The 12805-nt window shown below is 42.0% G+C and overlaps 1 protein-coding gene across 1 annotated transcript; it reads right to left on the bottom strand.

Moving 5' to 3' along the window:
• LOC144715793 (LRR/ubiquitin-like domain protein) lies at positions 1 to 8094 on the bottom strand. Its single transcript, XM_078590796.1, has 10 exons — positions 7875 to 8094; positions 6720 to 6814; positions 4695 to 4865; positions 3795 to 3905; positions 3608 to 3708; positions 3119 to 3256; positions 2975 to 3023; positions 2810 to 2875; positions 407 to 526; positions 1 to 303 (listed from the first exon to the last, which is right to left on the bottom strand). The coding sequence occupies exons 1-10, from the start codon at positions 8047 to 8049 to the stop codon at positions 184 to 186; spliced, it is 1146 nt and encodes a 381-aa protein (XP_078446922.1). The 5' UTR covers positions 8050 to 8094; the 3' UTR covers positions 1 to 183.
• Between the last annotated feature and the right edge of the window lie 4711 nt (positions 8095 to 12805).

Here is a 12805-nt window from a genome sequence, read left to right as displayed (position 1 = left end):
TAGGGCAAATGTTAACCAATTATTAAACCAGAAGGTTTGAGGTGATGTCGTCATACAATCTGGTATCAATAACTACTATTTTCATAAATCCAGTAGGATGATAGCTACTGGTTAAAATGGATAAAACATTTGAGAATTCAAACGAATTTATTCTAACTTACTCTGTAATTTAGAACTAACCTTTCATTGCCCATTATATTTATCAGCACCCTCCTCAAATTTCTCGGCAGCCCCGACACGGAAGTCCAGCTGCTTCTGGTGCTTCAATCGGCGGCGTTCATCAAAATCTTCCCAGCCCTCAAACTGCGAAGATCGATGGTAAGATAGAGAGATAGATAGACAGACAGACAGACAGATAGATAGATAGATAGATAGATAGATAGATAGATAGATAGATAGATAGAACCTGACGGAGTGTATCGTTTGTAATATGTGTTCCATGGAGATCAAGTGTGGAGAGCTGACAGCACATTTTCAATAATGTGGCAGGGAGAGAACGGATACCGTTGTTCCTCAGACTTAGGCTCTAAGAAATCAGAACAAGAAAGAAGCTGAAGACAATTAAATTACTTTCAAGATGAATAACATATAATTTTGAGGACCAAAAGACAACTACTTGGCAAATGCATACCCCCAAGAGAGAGTTCTTAAAATAATTTCCTACAATATCGAACAAACGATGAAATACAAAAACTATGGTCCATAGTAAATGGGAAGTTCCAGAATTGAGGGGAGTATGTCATTTCTGATTTCAGGAATCTAAAGATCAATGGAGATAAACTGGGGTAAGAGAAAGGTGAGACTAGTGAGGGTCTAAAAAGGGGAAGGAAAACACTGTTGCCCTACACTTAATCAAACCGAGAGTTCTGTGATAACTTGCAAACATGAGCTATTAAAGTACTAATTTTATCATATGTGTGAGTTGTTAACGTTTAAAACATTAATCTTTAGTGCATGTTATCATGATTTCATGTTAAAATAAGAATTTTATTAATGCTCAAGTAAAAAAAAAAATTTGATAAATAATTAGGTCAATTAACACATCTTAAACGTTTTAAAATGGAATTTTATAAGAAAATTAAAAGTTTTTTTAATTGACCTATCTCTATAATAAAAGCAATTAATGAAAAAATATGTTTGAGAATTTAATAAACCATTTGCATGCATAAATAAAATGTAAACTGGGGTAAGAGAAAGGTGAGACTAGTGGGGGTCTAAAAAGGGAAGGAAAACACTGTTGCCCTACACTTAATCAAACCGAGAGTTCCGCATTACGATATGTTTTTGAAATGAATTGGTCTATGACGACCAATGTAATTGATAACTGCAATGAATCTTGATATTCTAGCTTGGCGAGAAGAGAGAATGAGAGAGAGAAGAGGAGAGGAGAAAGGAGATGGAAATAGTAAATGAAGCAACAGAAAACAAGACATTATTCACTCTTCTTGGCTGCCCTTCTAAAGGGGAAGCAAATGACAAAAATACCCCTAAAATACAATGGGAATCGTATCACATTACAATGGCAGGGTTTGCACGGTCAGGTTGGGCGGGCATATTGATACGGCCCAAAGTCAACCCAACCTGTAAACCCAACATTTGACCGGCCCTTTGGGTCAGGTCAGCTTGGTCAATCAAACCCATGGTTACCCCTTTTGGTCAACCCAAACCCCAACCTGGGTTGAAGTTGTTTTTGAAACAAGGACGAGGAGAAGCTGAACAGAGGTATTAGAGATCAGCAGGGCTGAACTGCCTGGAGATGCGCCAAGATAGATAGATGAACGTTAAGGAGGGAAGACATGGAGACAGCAACTTCACTTCAACTTATTCGCTGTCCTCCAAAAAAGAGGGCTACATCGAGATAAAGGGAAATTACCCTTAGCAGGTGAAAAGGAAATGCCCTTGGTGGGCCCAATGAGTTATAAGTCCTAGATATGACTTGGTCATTTCGGGCAGGCCAGCCAGTTGACCCAGCCCAAAGTTGACTGGACCCTCGACCTGGCCTTTAGGTTTAGGTCAAATTGGATGACCTTCATGGGATCCTAGGGTGTAGTTTCGTCATGTTAGCCCACAGGGGTATTTTAGTCATTTAGTTGTCATTGTATTTCCTTTAAATAGGGATGCCCTCCCTTTAGGAGGGCAGCGAAGAAGAAGAATAAAGTAGTGTTCTTGTCTCCCCGTTCCTCGTCTAGGTCTGGTCTCCCTCTCTCCCTCAATGATCCCCGGCCCTCATGATCGTCTCTACCTCACCGCGTCTTTAGGCAACTCGTCCTCGGCCGATCCCTACCCCCTCTGCTCGGCCTCCTCTTGGATCCTTCTCGTTTCACCTCTCTCTACCCCGGGAACTTCTACCTCGCCTCGTCCTCTACCCTCCATCCGATACGAGCCTAAATCCAGGTTCGTATCAGACCTGCCCTTTTGGTTGGGTTGGGTTTAGTCAACCCACAAACCTATCTTGTCGATATTGATCCATGAGTTGGATGAGGAAAGGAGAAATATTGATCTTAAAAGGGAGGAGGAGATTGATTCAAAGGAGAAACTGGCTGAAGAATCGGTTAGATGATCACGGAGATAGGAGATCGAAGGGGGATGAATAGACCTGGTCAATGGACAGGTCAATGGGAAAAGGAAACCCTGATTCAGTTCTTTGCAGCCCTCCTTAAGGGATATGCAAATACAATTCCCCAAATACCCAAAAGACAAGGTCAGGGATACGAAAAACCCTAAAAACCATATGCAAAAGCAACCAAAGTGAGTTCCAGCAAAAACTGTAATGAATGAATCATTTTGATGCAGGTTTATTCGAACCAACCTTCAGGTTTGCTAGTGACCCAAGAGAATCAGGAAGGCGATCCAAAAGATTTGAAGATAAGTCAATCTGCACATTTACATAAGAAAAATATGAATCCTCAAGAATTCGAACTTCAGAAGGCTGTTCTTAATTCAGTACCAAATTGTGAGATACTCTAAAGAATACCTCGATGAGTGACAAACAGTTGCCAATACTTGAAGGAATGGACACTATCCTGCCAGCATAGATAACACATGGGGTGTTACAAAAGAGAGAAAAAATAAAATGCCCATCTGAATTTTAAACCAGAAAAATCAAAAAAATGAGTACCTATTGCTTCCTGCCTTCAAAACTTGAATTTGAGTTAGACATCCAACTTCATCAGGGAGATTTGTCAGCTTGTTGCTTGAAACATCAAGTTGGGTAAGTGATGTAAGTGTACATAGGAGTGATGGAAGGATGGTTAAACTGCACAAAAAATTTAATCCACATTAGCGGAGGACATTAACAAAGGTTATCCTATTTCACTTGATCACTCAAACAGCATCAGTTTGAATTGATTATTGTGAGGACCAAACTCGTCAGTAAATGCACTAAGATGAATTTAAATTTTCATCACTTATTTAATGCTTCTTGCCATACATAGAGGGCAAAAGATAGAGAGAGAAAGAGAGATGTCAGACCCAGAGCTCCTTCTCGTAGAGACATCTTAGAAAATTATACTGTAACAATTCATGTATATATTGAAAATTAGTAGATATTATACATTAGTTTTCATGAGACATTATAACCAGGAAAAAAGACCAAAAAATTTCTTACTGATTTTGGCTGAGATTCAGACAAGTCAGAGAATTCAGGCATGACATCGCCTCCCAGTTGATGCCCTCATCAGTTAACCCATTTGCATTGAGAAATAACTTCTGAAAGTTCACGAGAAATTATATCACAAAAATACTGTATATCATCCAGGAGGTAGGCAGAAATTTAGAGAGCAGGTGAAACAGACACTTAATGATCCAAGAGCGTTAATTTGTTTCGGCACTTCTTCAATAAAGTTTTTGCTGACGTCCAAAAATCTAGCTTTGACCCCACAAGCCCAGACCTCCTCAGGTATGACCTAGGGGATAGAAAAGGACCTAAATTAAGAAATTACTTAAATTAGAATGATGAACGCATTCAAATAAATTTGAGAAAGAATATTCCGGACTAATAACAGAGCAAGAAAAATAAAATGGAAAGGCTAAACCATTACTAAAATTACGAGTATTCAGAAGTCCAAGGTTAATAAATGTTTTCTCCAAAATTTGAAGTCACGCGTTGAAGTCAGACATAATCCTTGCAATCTATAATCAAATGCAGGAGACCTGACAACGCAAAAATTTATAGCATTTATAGGAGTAATGGAACTTCAAAAGTGTCACAAGGAGGGGAAATACTACAGTATAAGAGAGAAGAGGTATCCTAATGATAATGGTGTTGAAGTCTGACTTTTTTTTCTTTAAGGTTCAGTTAAATGGAACAAGTACACATTGTCCATGCTACCCATGACAACATTTTTTGATTTGGAGCAAAGATTTCTACACTGGGCTTCGATTCACTTCCCTGTTGAGTCGACATTCAACCCATGAATTGAATATGTGTGCCTTGATAAGCTTGTCCAAAAGTAGTTTCAAACACAAACCGAGAGCAACTTGCGTAAGTAAGATGATAGACAATAATAATGATTAAAGGCCTAAACAACCAAGTACTTAGTCTCTGTTAATTCACAAAAGTGAACAAAAAAAGACGGCACAGGATTAAGTTAAGGTAAGTGAAAGAAACGAAAGATGTTCTTATAGAAGGTTCAAGAAGAAATAATAGTTATATTATTTAGGTAAGTAATTCATGCGCATCACTGATAGATAACCTTCAGTTGGCATTCAGATAAAGCAATAACGCCAGTAGATCTCCAACGTTCAGAGCGGCTTTTCACTATTGGAAGGGTAGCAGCTGCACTAGTCTGCCGTGGGGAAGAACGATTCACACTGGCAGTCTTTCTCAGGTTTTCTGAGGAGTTATTGGAGTTTATGGGACCAGCCTGAAAAGCAAAAAACACCTTTCCATTTAAATGGTTTCGCCAAAGGAAAAATTACAATCCAGAAAATGAATCGTCAATATGTCCACCCCCAATTGACCATATGACGAGAAAGATAAAGACATATTTTCTGAAATGCCGATATCGTAATTGTTAAGCTTTTACGCAATTCTGTCTGGATATTTGACCTTGGAGGATCATCAATAAGCTAAGATAAAATGAGAATACAGTATAAGATAAAAACCTGAAAGACGGCATCACAGGAATTCGCATAGGAACAAAAAGAAATTTTTTTTTAAAAAAGTAAAAATGCCCCAAACTATCTCGATGCATCAGTCGCAATATAATATGCTGGTCATGCAGCTGTGGGCTCCTTGAAATTAAGACCTTTTGAATAGGGGGAATACTACGTATCAGCATGAACTCCCGTTTTTGTCAGCCAGGCAGCATGAACTTTCATACTTGTTCAAAAAATAGCACGAACCAATAAGAAGACGACAAGTGGCGTCTTCTTTTTTTTTGTCTGCGATGGTCAAGTGCTGACGTGGTAGCCAGGTGGATTCCACCATGGTAGCCAGGTGGACTCCACGGTGGCATCCACATCTCCGGCCGCCGACGGCGCCCGTCTCCTGCCGCCGACGCCGCCGCGCGTCTCCGGCCTCCGACGCTTCCTCTCTTTTGATAATGGCGTCTACAAATGTCAAACCACAGAGAAGAAGAGAGACAGTCTTCTTCTTCTTCTTCTTCTTCTTCTCCTCTCCTTTTTCTTCTTCTTCTTCTTCTTCTTCTTATACTTCTTCTTCTTCTTCTTCTTCTTCTTCTTCTTCTTCTTCTTCTTCTTCTTCTTCTTCTTCTTCTTCTTCTTCTTCTTCTTCTCCTCCTCCTCTTCGTCCTTCTTCTCTGCGGTTTGACATTTGTAGACGCCATTATCAAAAGAGAGGAAGCGTCGGCGGCCGGAGACGCGCGGCGTCGGCGGCCGGAGACGGGCGCCATCGGCGACCGGAGATGTGGATGCCACCGTGGAGTCCACCTGGCTACCACGGTGGAATCCACCTGGCTACCACGTCAGCACTTGACCATCGCTGACAAAAAAAAATAAGAAGACGCCACTTGGCGTCTTCTTATTAGTTCGTGCTATTTTTTGAACAAGTATGAAAGTTCATGCTGCCTGGCTGACAAAAAAGGGAGTTCATGCTGATACGTAGTATTCCCCCTTTTGAATATTACGAGTTATTTCCTTGTACATTTAAAATGTGCCAGATGGTATAAGTACTCCAAATTTTTCATTGAATTGCAAACTATATTTTCCTGAAAATTCATTTTACTAGCTATATCCCACGTACATTTGAAATATGCGAGATGGCAGGAAAAGTCTTCTTATAATTACCTAGAGTTTCGATGTATATCTCTTTGAATTAATATTACGGGATATCTAACATGTACATTTGAAATGTGCGATGCGGCAGCAGAAAATATAATAGAAGTTCATTATATTTCAAAGTATACTTTCTTGAAATTAATTATAGGGCCAGGTCAATACTACTTAAGAGATGTGCAAGATGGAAGGGAAATTTGTAGAAAATTTCCTTGAATTTGATAGGATACTTCCCCGAATTAAGTAGAGTTTAACCTCCTTTTTGGCCTCTGCAATACTATACAGGGTAACATAAAATAACAAACACATAAGCAATGAAATCTCAAAAAATGACAATCAACAATTTTACGATCTTTCTTCAAAAAAAAAAAAACAATTTTACGATCTTCCAGCACTTGTATCCATTATTTGAGAAAACTCAGGAATCTAAAGTTCGATTTGGCGTCGTTATACGGAAGAAAAAGTACAATTAAGTAGATTACCCCTTGATGTACGCCTTGAGAAGCAACGAGCATCACTTTCGAACCGTCAGAAAGCTCCGACGATTTCAACGTCGCAGAATCAGCAAGAATTTTTCCTAAAGATTGATCCCAGAAAAATGATACCAAAATGTCACCCAAACATTAATTATAATCAGGGGATTAGACAACTAAATAAAAACGACGATTCGGGCAAAGAACTTTCATTCGTGTCAAAACTCTAAAACATGTAGCTCTAACCTTGACGCACTTAAATCTTCGAATGACGTGGGAACGAACGAGCTAATTTATTATCCTTCAGACGCATTTCAAAATCACGTTCGGACGACGAGGATCATAAATTAAATTTTAGCGAAGACCCAGAACAGAAGAAATTCGGGATCAACGTTTAACTTCGTTTTATCCTACCAAACAAAGGAGAAAGGAGACTAAGCAAAATGCGTCCGGAAATCTGTTCGGCAAAACCAAAAAAAATGATGAAATGTCTGACTAACTTTACAGAAGGCTGACTATCCTAGAGACGCATTTCAAAATCACGTTCAGACGACGAGGATCATAAATTAAATTTTAGCGAAGATCTAAAACAGAAGAAATTCCGGGTGCACAATCAACTTCATTTTGATTTTATCCTCCCAACCAAACGAGAAAGGAACTAAACAAAGGTGTCCGGATAATCTAATCGACAAGACAAAACAACGGCGAAATTCCTGATTACCTTTACAGAAGACTGATTATCCCAGAGACGCATCTCAAAATTGCGTTCAGGCGACGAGGAACAGAAATTAAATTTTAGTGAAGCTAGAAGAGAAGAAATGCCGGCTCCACAATTAACATAATACTGATTATATCCTCCTAATCAAAGGTGAAAGGCGACTAAAAAACAAGAGTCTGGATGATTTGTTCGACAAGACAAAACAACGGTGAAATAACTGATTACCTTTACAGATGGCTGATTAACCTTTAGACGCATTTCAAAATCATGTTCAGACGACGAGGAACAGAAATTAAATTTTAGCGAAGCTAGAAGAGAAGAAATTCTGGCTCCACAATTAACATCCCACTGATTATATCCTCCCGAAAAAAGGTGAAAGATGACTAAAAAAAGGAGTCTGGATGATCTGTTCGACAAGAGAAAACAACGGAAAAATGCTTGATTACCTTTACAGATGAGCTTCTGGCCGCGAGGCAGGACATTGGTGAGAGGTTGAAGCAGCGATTTCAGCTCTCGAACAGAGGAATCGACGGAAACTGAGAGGGGGATCGTCCTTCCTCCGAACTTCACCTGGACAGTGATCAGAGAAGTTGCTCCAGAGTCGCAATGGCTGACCTCCATCCCTATTGTTCTTTTTTTCGCTGATCAGCTAATGTTGGAAAACGGTCAATGCCTTTAAATAGTGCTCTTACTGGGCCTACAACGCTAGTCTTCATACGGCCCAATAATTCGCTACCAGTAGAGACTATCGCGCGGTTCGGCGCGGAACTTCGCCCCAGGTGGCCGAATTTCCGACCGCCCCAAACCGCTAGCGTTGTGACTTGGGAGTAGGTTTGTTCTGTGCGAATTGTGCGTTCTGTTCGGTTATCCGAACAGAACCAAATTGAATTTGCACAGAACTTGGCACAGACCTGTGTGCAGTTCGGATTGTGCGAATTGTGCGAATTTTTTTTGTAAGTTTTTTAAAAAACCACACTCGATTCTTCCCTCTCTCTCAGACTCTCCGTCTCTCGTCGGCCCATCGCTAGTCGCTACCCTATTCCCGTCTCTCTCCATCTCTCTACTCTCTATTCCCTACTCTGAGCCTAGAGTCTCTACGGTCCCCGTCGCCAGACTCGCTGCTCCGGCATCGGATTCGGATGAGGAGCACAGTGGAGGCTGAAATAGGAAGCGGAATTTTTTCAGATTTCTAAGTTTTTGGTAAAAAAAAATTTTATTCTTGATTTCAGTTTGTGTTAGAATATTGGTTGCTGTGAGATGTTTTTCTTTATTGAATTCAGTTTATGACCAATTCATCAATATCATAGCCATTCCTCCAACACATTGTTTCATTTAATCGTGACATTAAACCTTACAACACCGTCATAACGCCTAGTGCCTCCAGTCGGGTTGAGTCAATATCGCAATTGTTCGGCCGGTGATGTTTGGTTGAATCAGATATCTTCTAAGCAAATGCCAGTAGGGTCGACTGTCGAGAGATATGAGATGGGTGATGGACTTGAGGGGCTGAAAAAAGTTTAATCTTTCATGATGCATTTAAAATATTTTTGGCTAAGAAATGGACCCAGAAATCAGTGAAATAATTTATTATTCACTCTCTTTGTCTCTCTGTTTATTGATCCCTCTTTCTCCCTGTCTCTGTGAATCTGTCTTTATCTCTGTTGCTCTATCTCTCTCTCTCTCATTCTCTTTCTTTGCCTCTCTATCTCTATGTTGCTCTATCTCTCTCTCCTTCTCTCTTTGTCTCTCTGTTTATTGATCCCTCTTTCTCCCTGTCTCTCTGCGAATCTCTGTCTCTGTCTCTCTCTCTCTGTCTCTCTCTCTCTCTATGTTGCCCTGTTTCTCTGTCTCGCTGCTGATCTCTCTCTCTCTGTCTCTCTGTTGCTCTATTTATATATCTCATTTTCTCTTTCTCTCTGTTGATCAATATTTCTTTTTATATGCTGATATTTCTCTCTCTCCTCTCTCTCTGTTTACCTCTCTCTCTCTTTTTTACTTGTGCTCTCTCTCGCTTTCTTTGTCTCTTTGTTGATCTATCTCTCTTTCTCTCTGTTGATTTCTCTCTCTCTCTCTTTGTCTTGTTCTTGATCTATTCTCTTTCTCTCTGTTGATTTCACACTCTCTCTTTGTCTCTCTGTTGATCTATCTCTCTTTCTCTCTGTTGATTTCACTCTGTCTCTTTGTTTCTCTGTTGATCTATCTCTCTTTCTCTGTCTAATTGTTGATCAACCGTGCACCAAACCGCGCACCGCTCAAAATGAGAGACGAGAGAGATGAGCAACCAGAGAGGGAGAGATAAGAGAGCGATGAGCATAGAGAGAGAGAGAGATAAGAGAGCGATGAGCAGAGAGAGAGAGAGATAAGATAGCGATGAGCAGAGAGAGAGAGAGATAAGAGAGCGATGAACAGAGAGATAGAGAGAGAGAGAGACATAAGAGGGCGATGAGCAGAGAGAGAGAGATAAGATAGCGATGAGCAGAGAGAGAGATAAGAGGGCAATGAGCAAAGAGAGAGATAAGAGAGCGATGAGCAGAGAGAGAGATATAAGAGGGTGATGAGCAGAGAGAAAGAGATAAGAGAGCAATGAGTAGGCTTTGGGGATTCGGACAGATCGTTCAAATGTTCGATCGGATCGGGCATTCAAACGATCGAATCCGAACACTGATCTACCCCGTTCAAACCCGATCTGAGCATCTGTTCGGATCGGATTGTTCGAACAAGGTGGCTGTTTAGATTGAATGTTCGAATAAGATCCGATTCGAACACGTTGTTCGAATTGGATCGAATCGAATGCTCAAATCCGGCGGCGCCAGCGCCGCCCAGCTGCACCTAGCGCTGGCCAGCGGCCGCCCAGCTGCGCCCAGCGCCGGCCAGCGGCCGCCCAGCGCCGACCAGCGGCCACCCAGCACCAGCCAGTGACCATCCAGCGGCCGCTGGCGCCGGCCAGCGGCCGCCAGCACCGGCCAGCAACCATCCAGCGGCCGCCAGTGCCAGCCAGCGGCCGCTAGCTCTGGCCAACGACCATCCAGTGGCCGACCAGCGGCCGCTAGCTCCGGTCAGCGGCCACCAGCACCGGCAAGCGGCCGTCCAGCGCCAGCCAGCGACCATCCAACCGCCACCAGCACCGACCAGCGGCCGCTAGCGCCGGCCAGCGCCAGCCAGCGGCCGCCAGCGGTGCCAGCGGCAGCCAGAGAGAGTCGCTGGTGGTCACTGGTGTTGCTGGCGCCGCTGGCCATTTGTTCGAAATTGTTCCAACTTGTTCAAACAAATGGCAATTGAACACGAACGAACCAAATTGTTTGTTCGAAACTTTCAATCCAACACGAACAAAGGGTCTGTTCGATCGAAAGATTTGAACAAATCGTTCGAATCGGCTTTTTTTTGTTCAAATCTGTTGATCAAGATTCGAACGATCCGATCCGATCCCTGATGCCTTGCAATGTGCAGAGAGAGATGGAGAGAGATAAGAGAGAGATGAGCAAAGAGAGAGAGATAAGAGAGTGATGAGCAGAAAGAGAGAGATCAGAGGGCGATGAGCAGAGAGAGATAAGAGAGCGATGAGCAGAGAAAGAGAGACAGATAAGAGAGCGATGAGCACAGAGAGAGAGAGAGAGAGATAAGAGAGCGATGAGCAGATAGAGAGATAAGAGATGATGAGCACAGAGAGAGAGAGATATGAGCAGAGAGACAGAAGAGAGAGATGAGCAGAGAGAGAGAGAGAGAGATGAGCACAGAGAGAGACAGAAGAGAGCGATGAGCAGAGAGAGAGAGAGAGATGAGCAGAGAGAGAGACAGAAAAGAGCGATGCGCAGAGAGAAAGAGATAAGAGAGCGATGAGCAGAGAGAGAGAGAAGAGAGGGATGAGCAGAGAGAGAGAGAAGAGAGGGATGAGCAGAGAGAGAGAGAGAGAGATAAGAGGGATGAGCAGAGGAGAGAGAGAGAGAGATGAGAAACAAGAGAGATGAAAACCAAAGGAGAGAGATATGAGAAATGTGAGTGACAAGAGAGATATGAAAACGAAGGGGGAGAGAGAGAGAGATGAGAAATGATAAAGAGATGAAAACCAAAGGAGAGATGAGAAATGACGGTGAGGAGAGAGTAATAAGAAATGGAAGATGAAAAACGAGGGAGAGAGAGATGAGAAATGAGATTAACAAGAGAGAGATGAGAAATGAGAATGACAAGAGAGATAAGAAATGGGAGATGAAAAACAAGGGAGAGAGAGATGAGCAATGAAATTAACAAGAGAGATGAGAAATGAGAGTGACAAGAGAGAGATGAAAACACGGGAGAGAGATCAAGATTAGAAATGAGAGTGACAAGAGAGAGATGAAAACACTGGAGAGAGATAGAGATTAGAAATGAGAGTGACAAGAGAGAGAGATTAGAAATGAGGGAGACTAAAAACAAGGGAGCAATATAGTGATGAGAAATGAGAGTGACAAGAGAGAGAGAGATGAGAAATGAGAGTGACAGGAGAGAGAGAGAGATGAGAAATGAGAGTGACAAGAGAGAGAGATGAGAAATGAGAGTGACAAGAGAGAGAGAGATGAGAAATGAGAGTGACAAGAGAGAGAGAGAGAGATGAGAGTGACAAGAGAGAGGGAGATGAGAAATGAGAGTGACAAGAGAGAGAGTGAGCTGAGAAATGAGAGAGTCATGAGAGAGAGAGAGAGAAGACAGGAGAGTGACAAGAGAGAGAGAGAGATGAGAAATGAGAGTGACAAGAGAGAGAGAGAGAGATGAGAAATGAGAGTGACAAGAGAGAGAGATGAGAAATGAGAGTGACAAGAGAGAGAGAGAGATGAGAAATGAGAGTGACAAGAGAGAGAGAGAGAGATGAGAAATGAGAGTGACAAGAGAGAGAGATGAGAAATGAGAGTGACAAGAGAGAGAGAGAGAGAGAGATGAGAAATGAGAGTGACAAGAGAGAGAGAGAGAGATGAGAAGTAAGAGAGATATGAAAAACAAGTGAGAGACAGAGAGATAGAGCAATCATAGCCAAAAAGACCCCCCTTCCCCGAATCACACAACTGCTCTGCCTGAGGGTCTGCGTGGTGTGCAGTGCCGACGCCCCATGGGGCAGAACCATTCAGTTTTGGTTCTTCTCCACATTCTTACCAGACAACCCAGGTATGAAGTAATGATTTTGTCAACTGATATGTCAATATAGAAAGATCTCCTTATTTCTTCGCTCCTAAAGTCGCGCCTCGCGTCATTTTCTTGAAAAGATATTAGATCACTGTGGGACACTTTAAAATAGTGATCAGACCATCCCAATCTCCAAATTTGGGCCTTCCGAATTTGGGTCTTGATCCTACAGTCACTTGGAAGCCAAATCAACCCAAAATCCTACAGTCACTTAGAGCCATCTAAG

This window comes from Wolffia australiana, chromosome 19, assembly GCF_029677425.1.
Source record: "Wolffia australiana isolate 7733 chromosome 19, ASM2967742v1".
In the NCBI taxonomy this organism is placed as follows: Eukaryota; Viridiplantae; Streptophyta; class Magnoliopsida; order Alismatales; family Araceae; genus Wolffia; species Wolffia australiana.
Note: the sequence above shows the minus strand (reverse complement) of the source record. Positions and strands in the feature narration are given on the sequence as shown.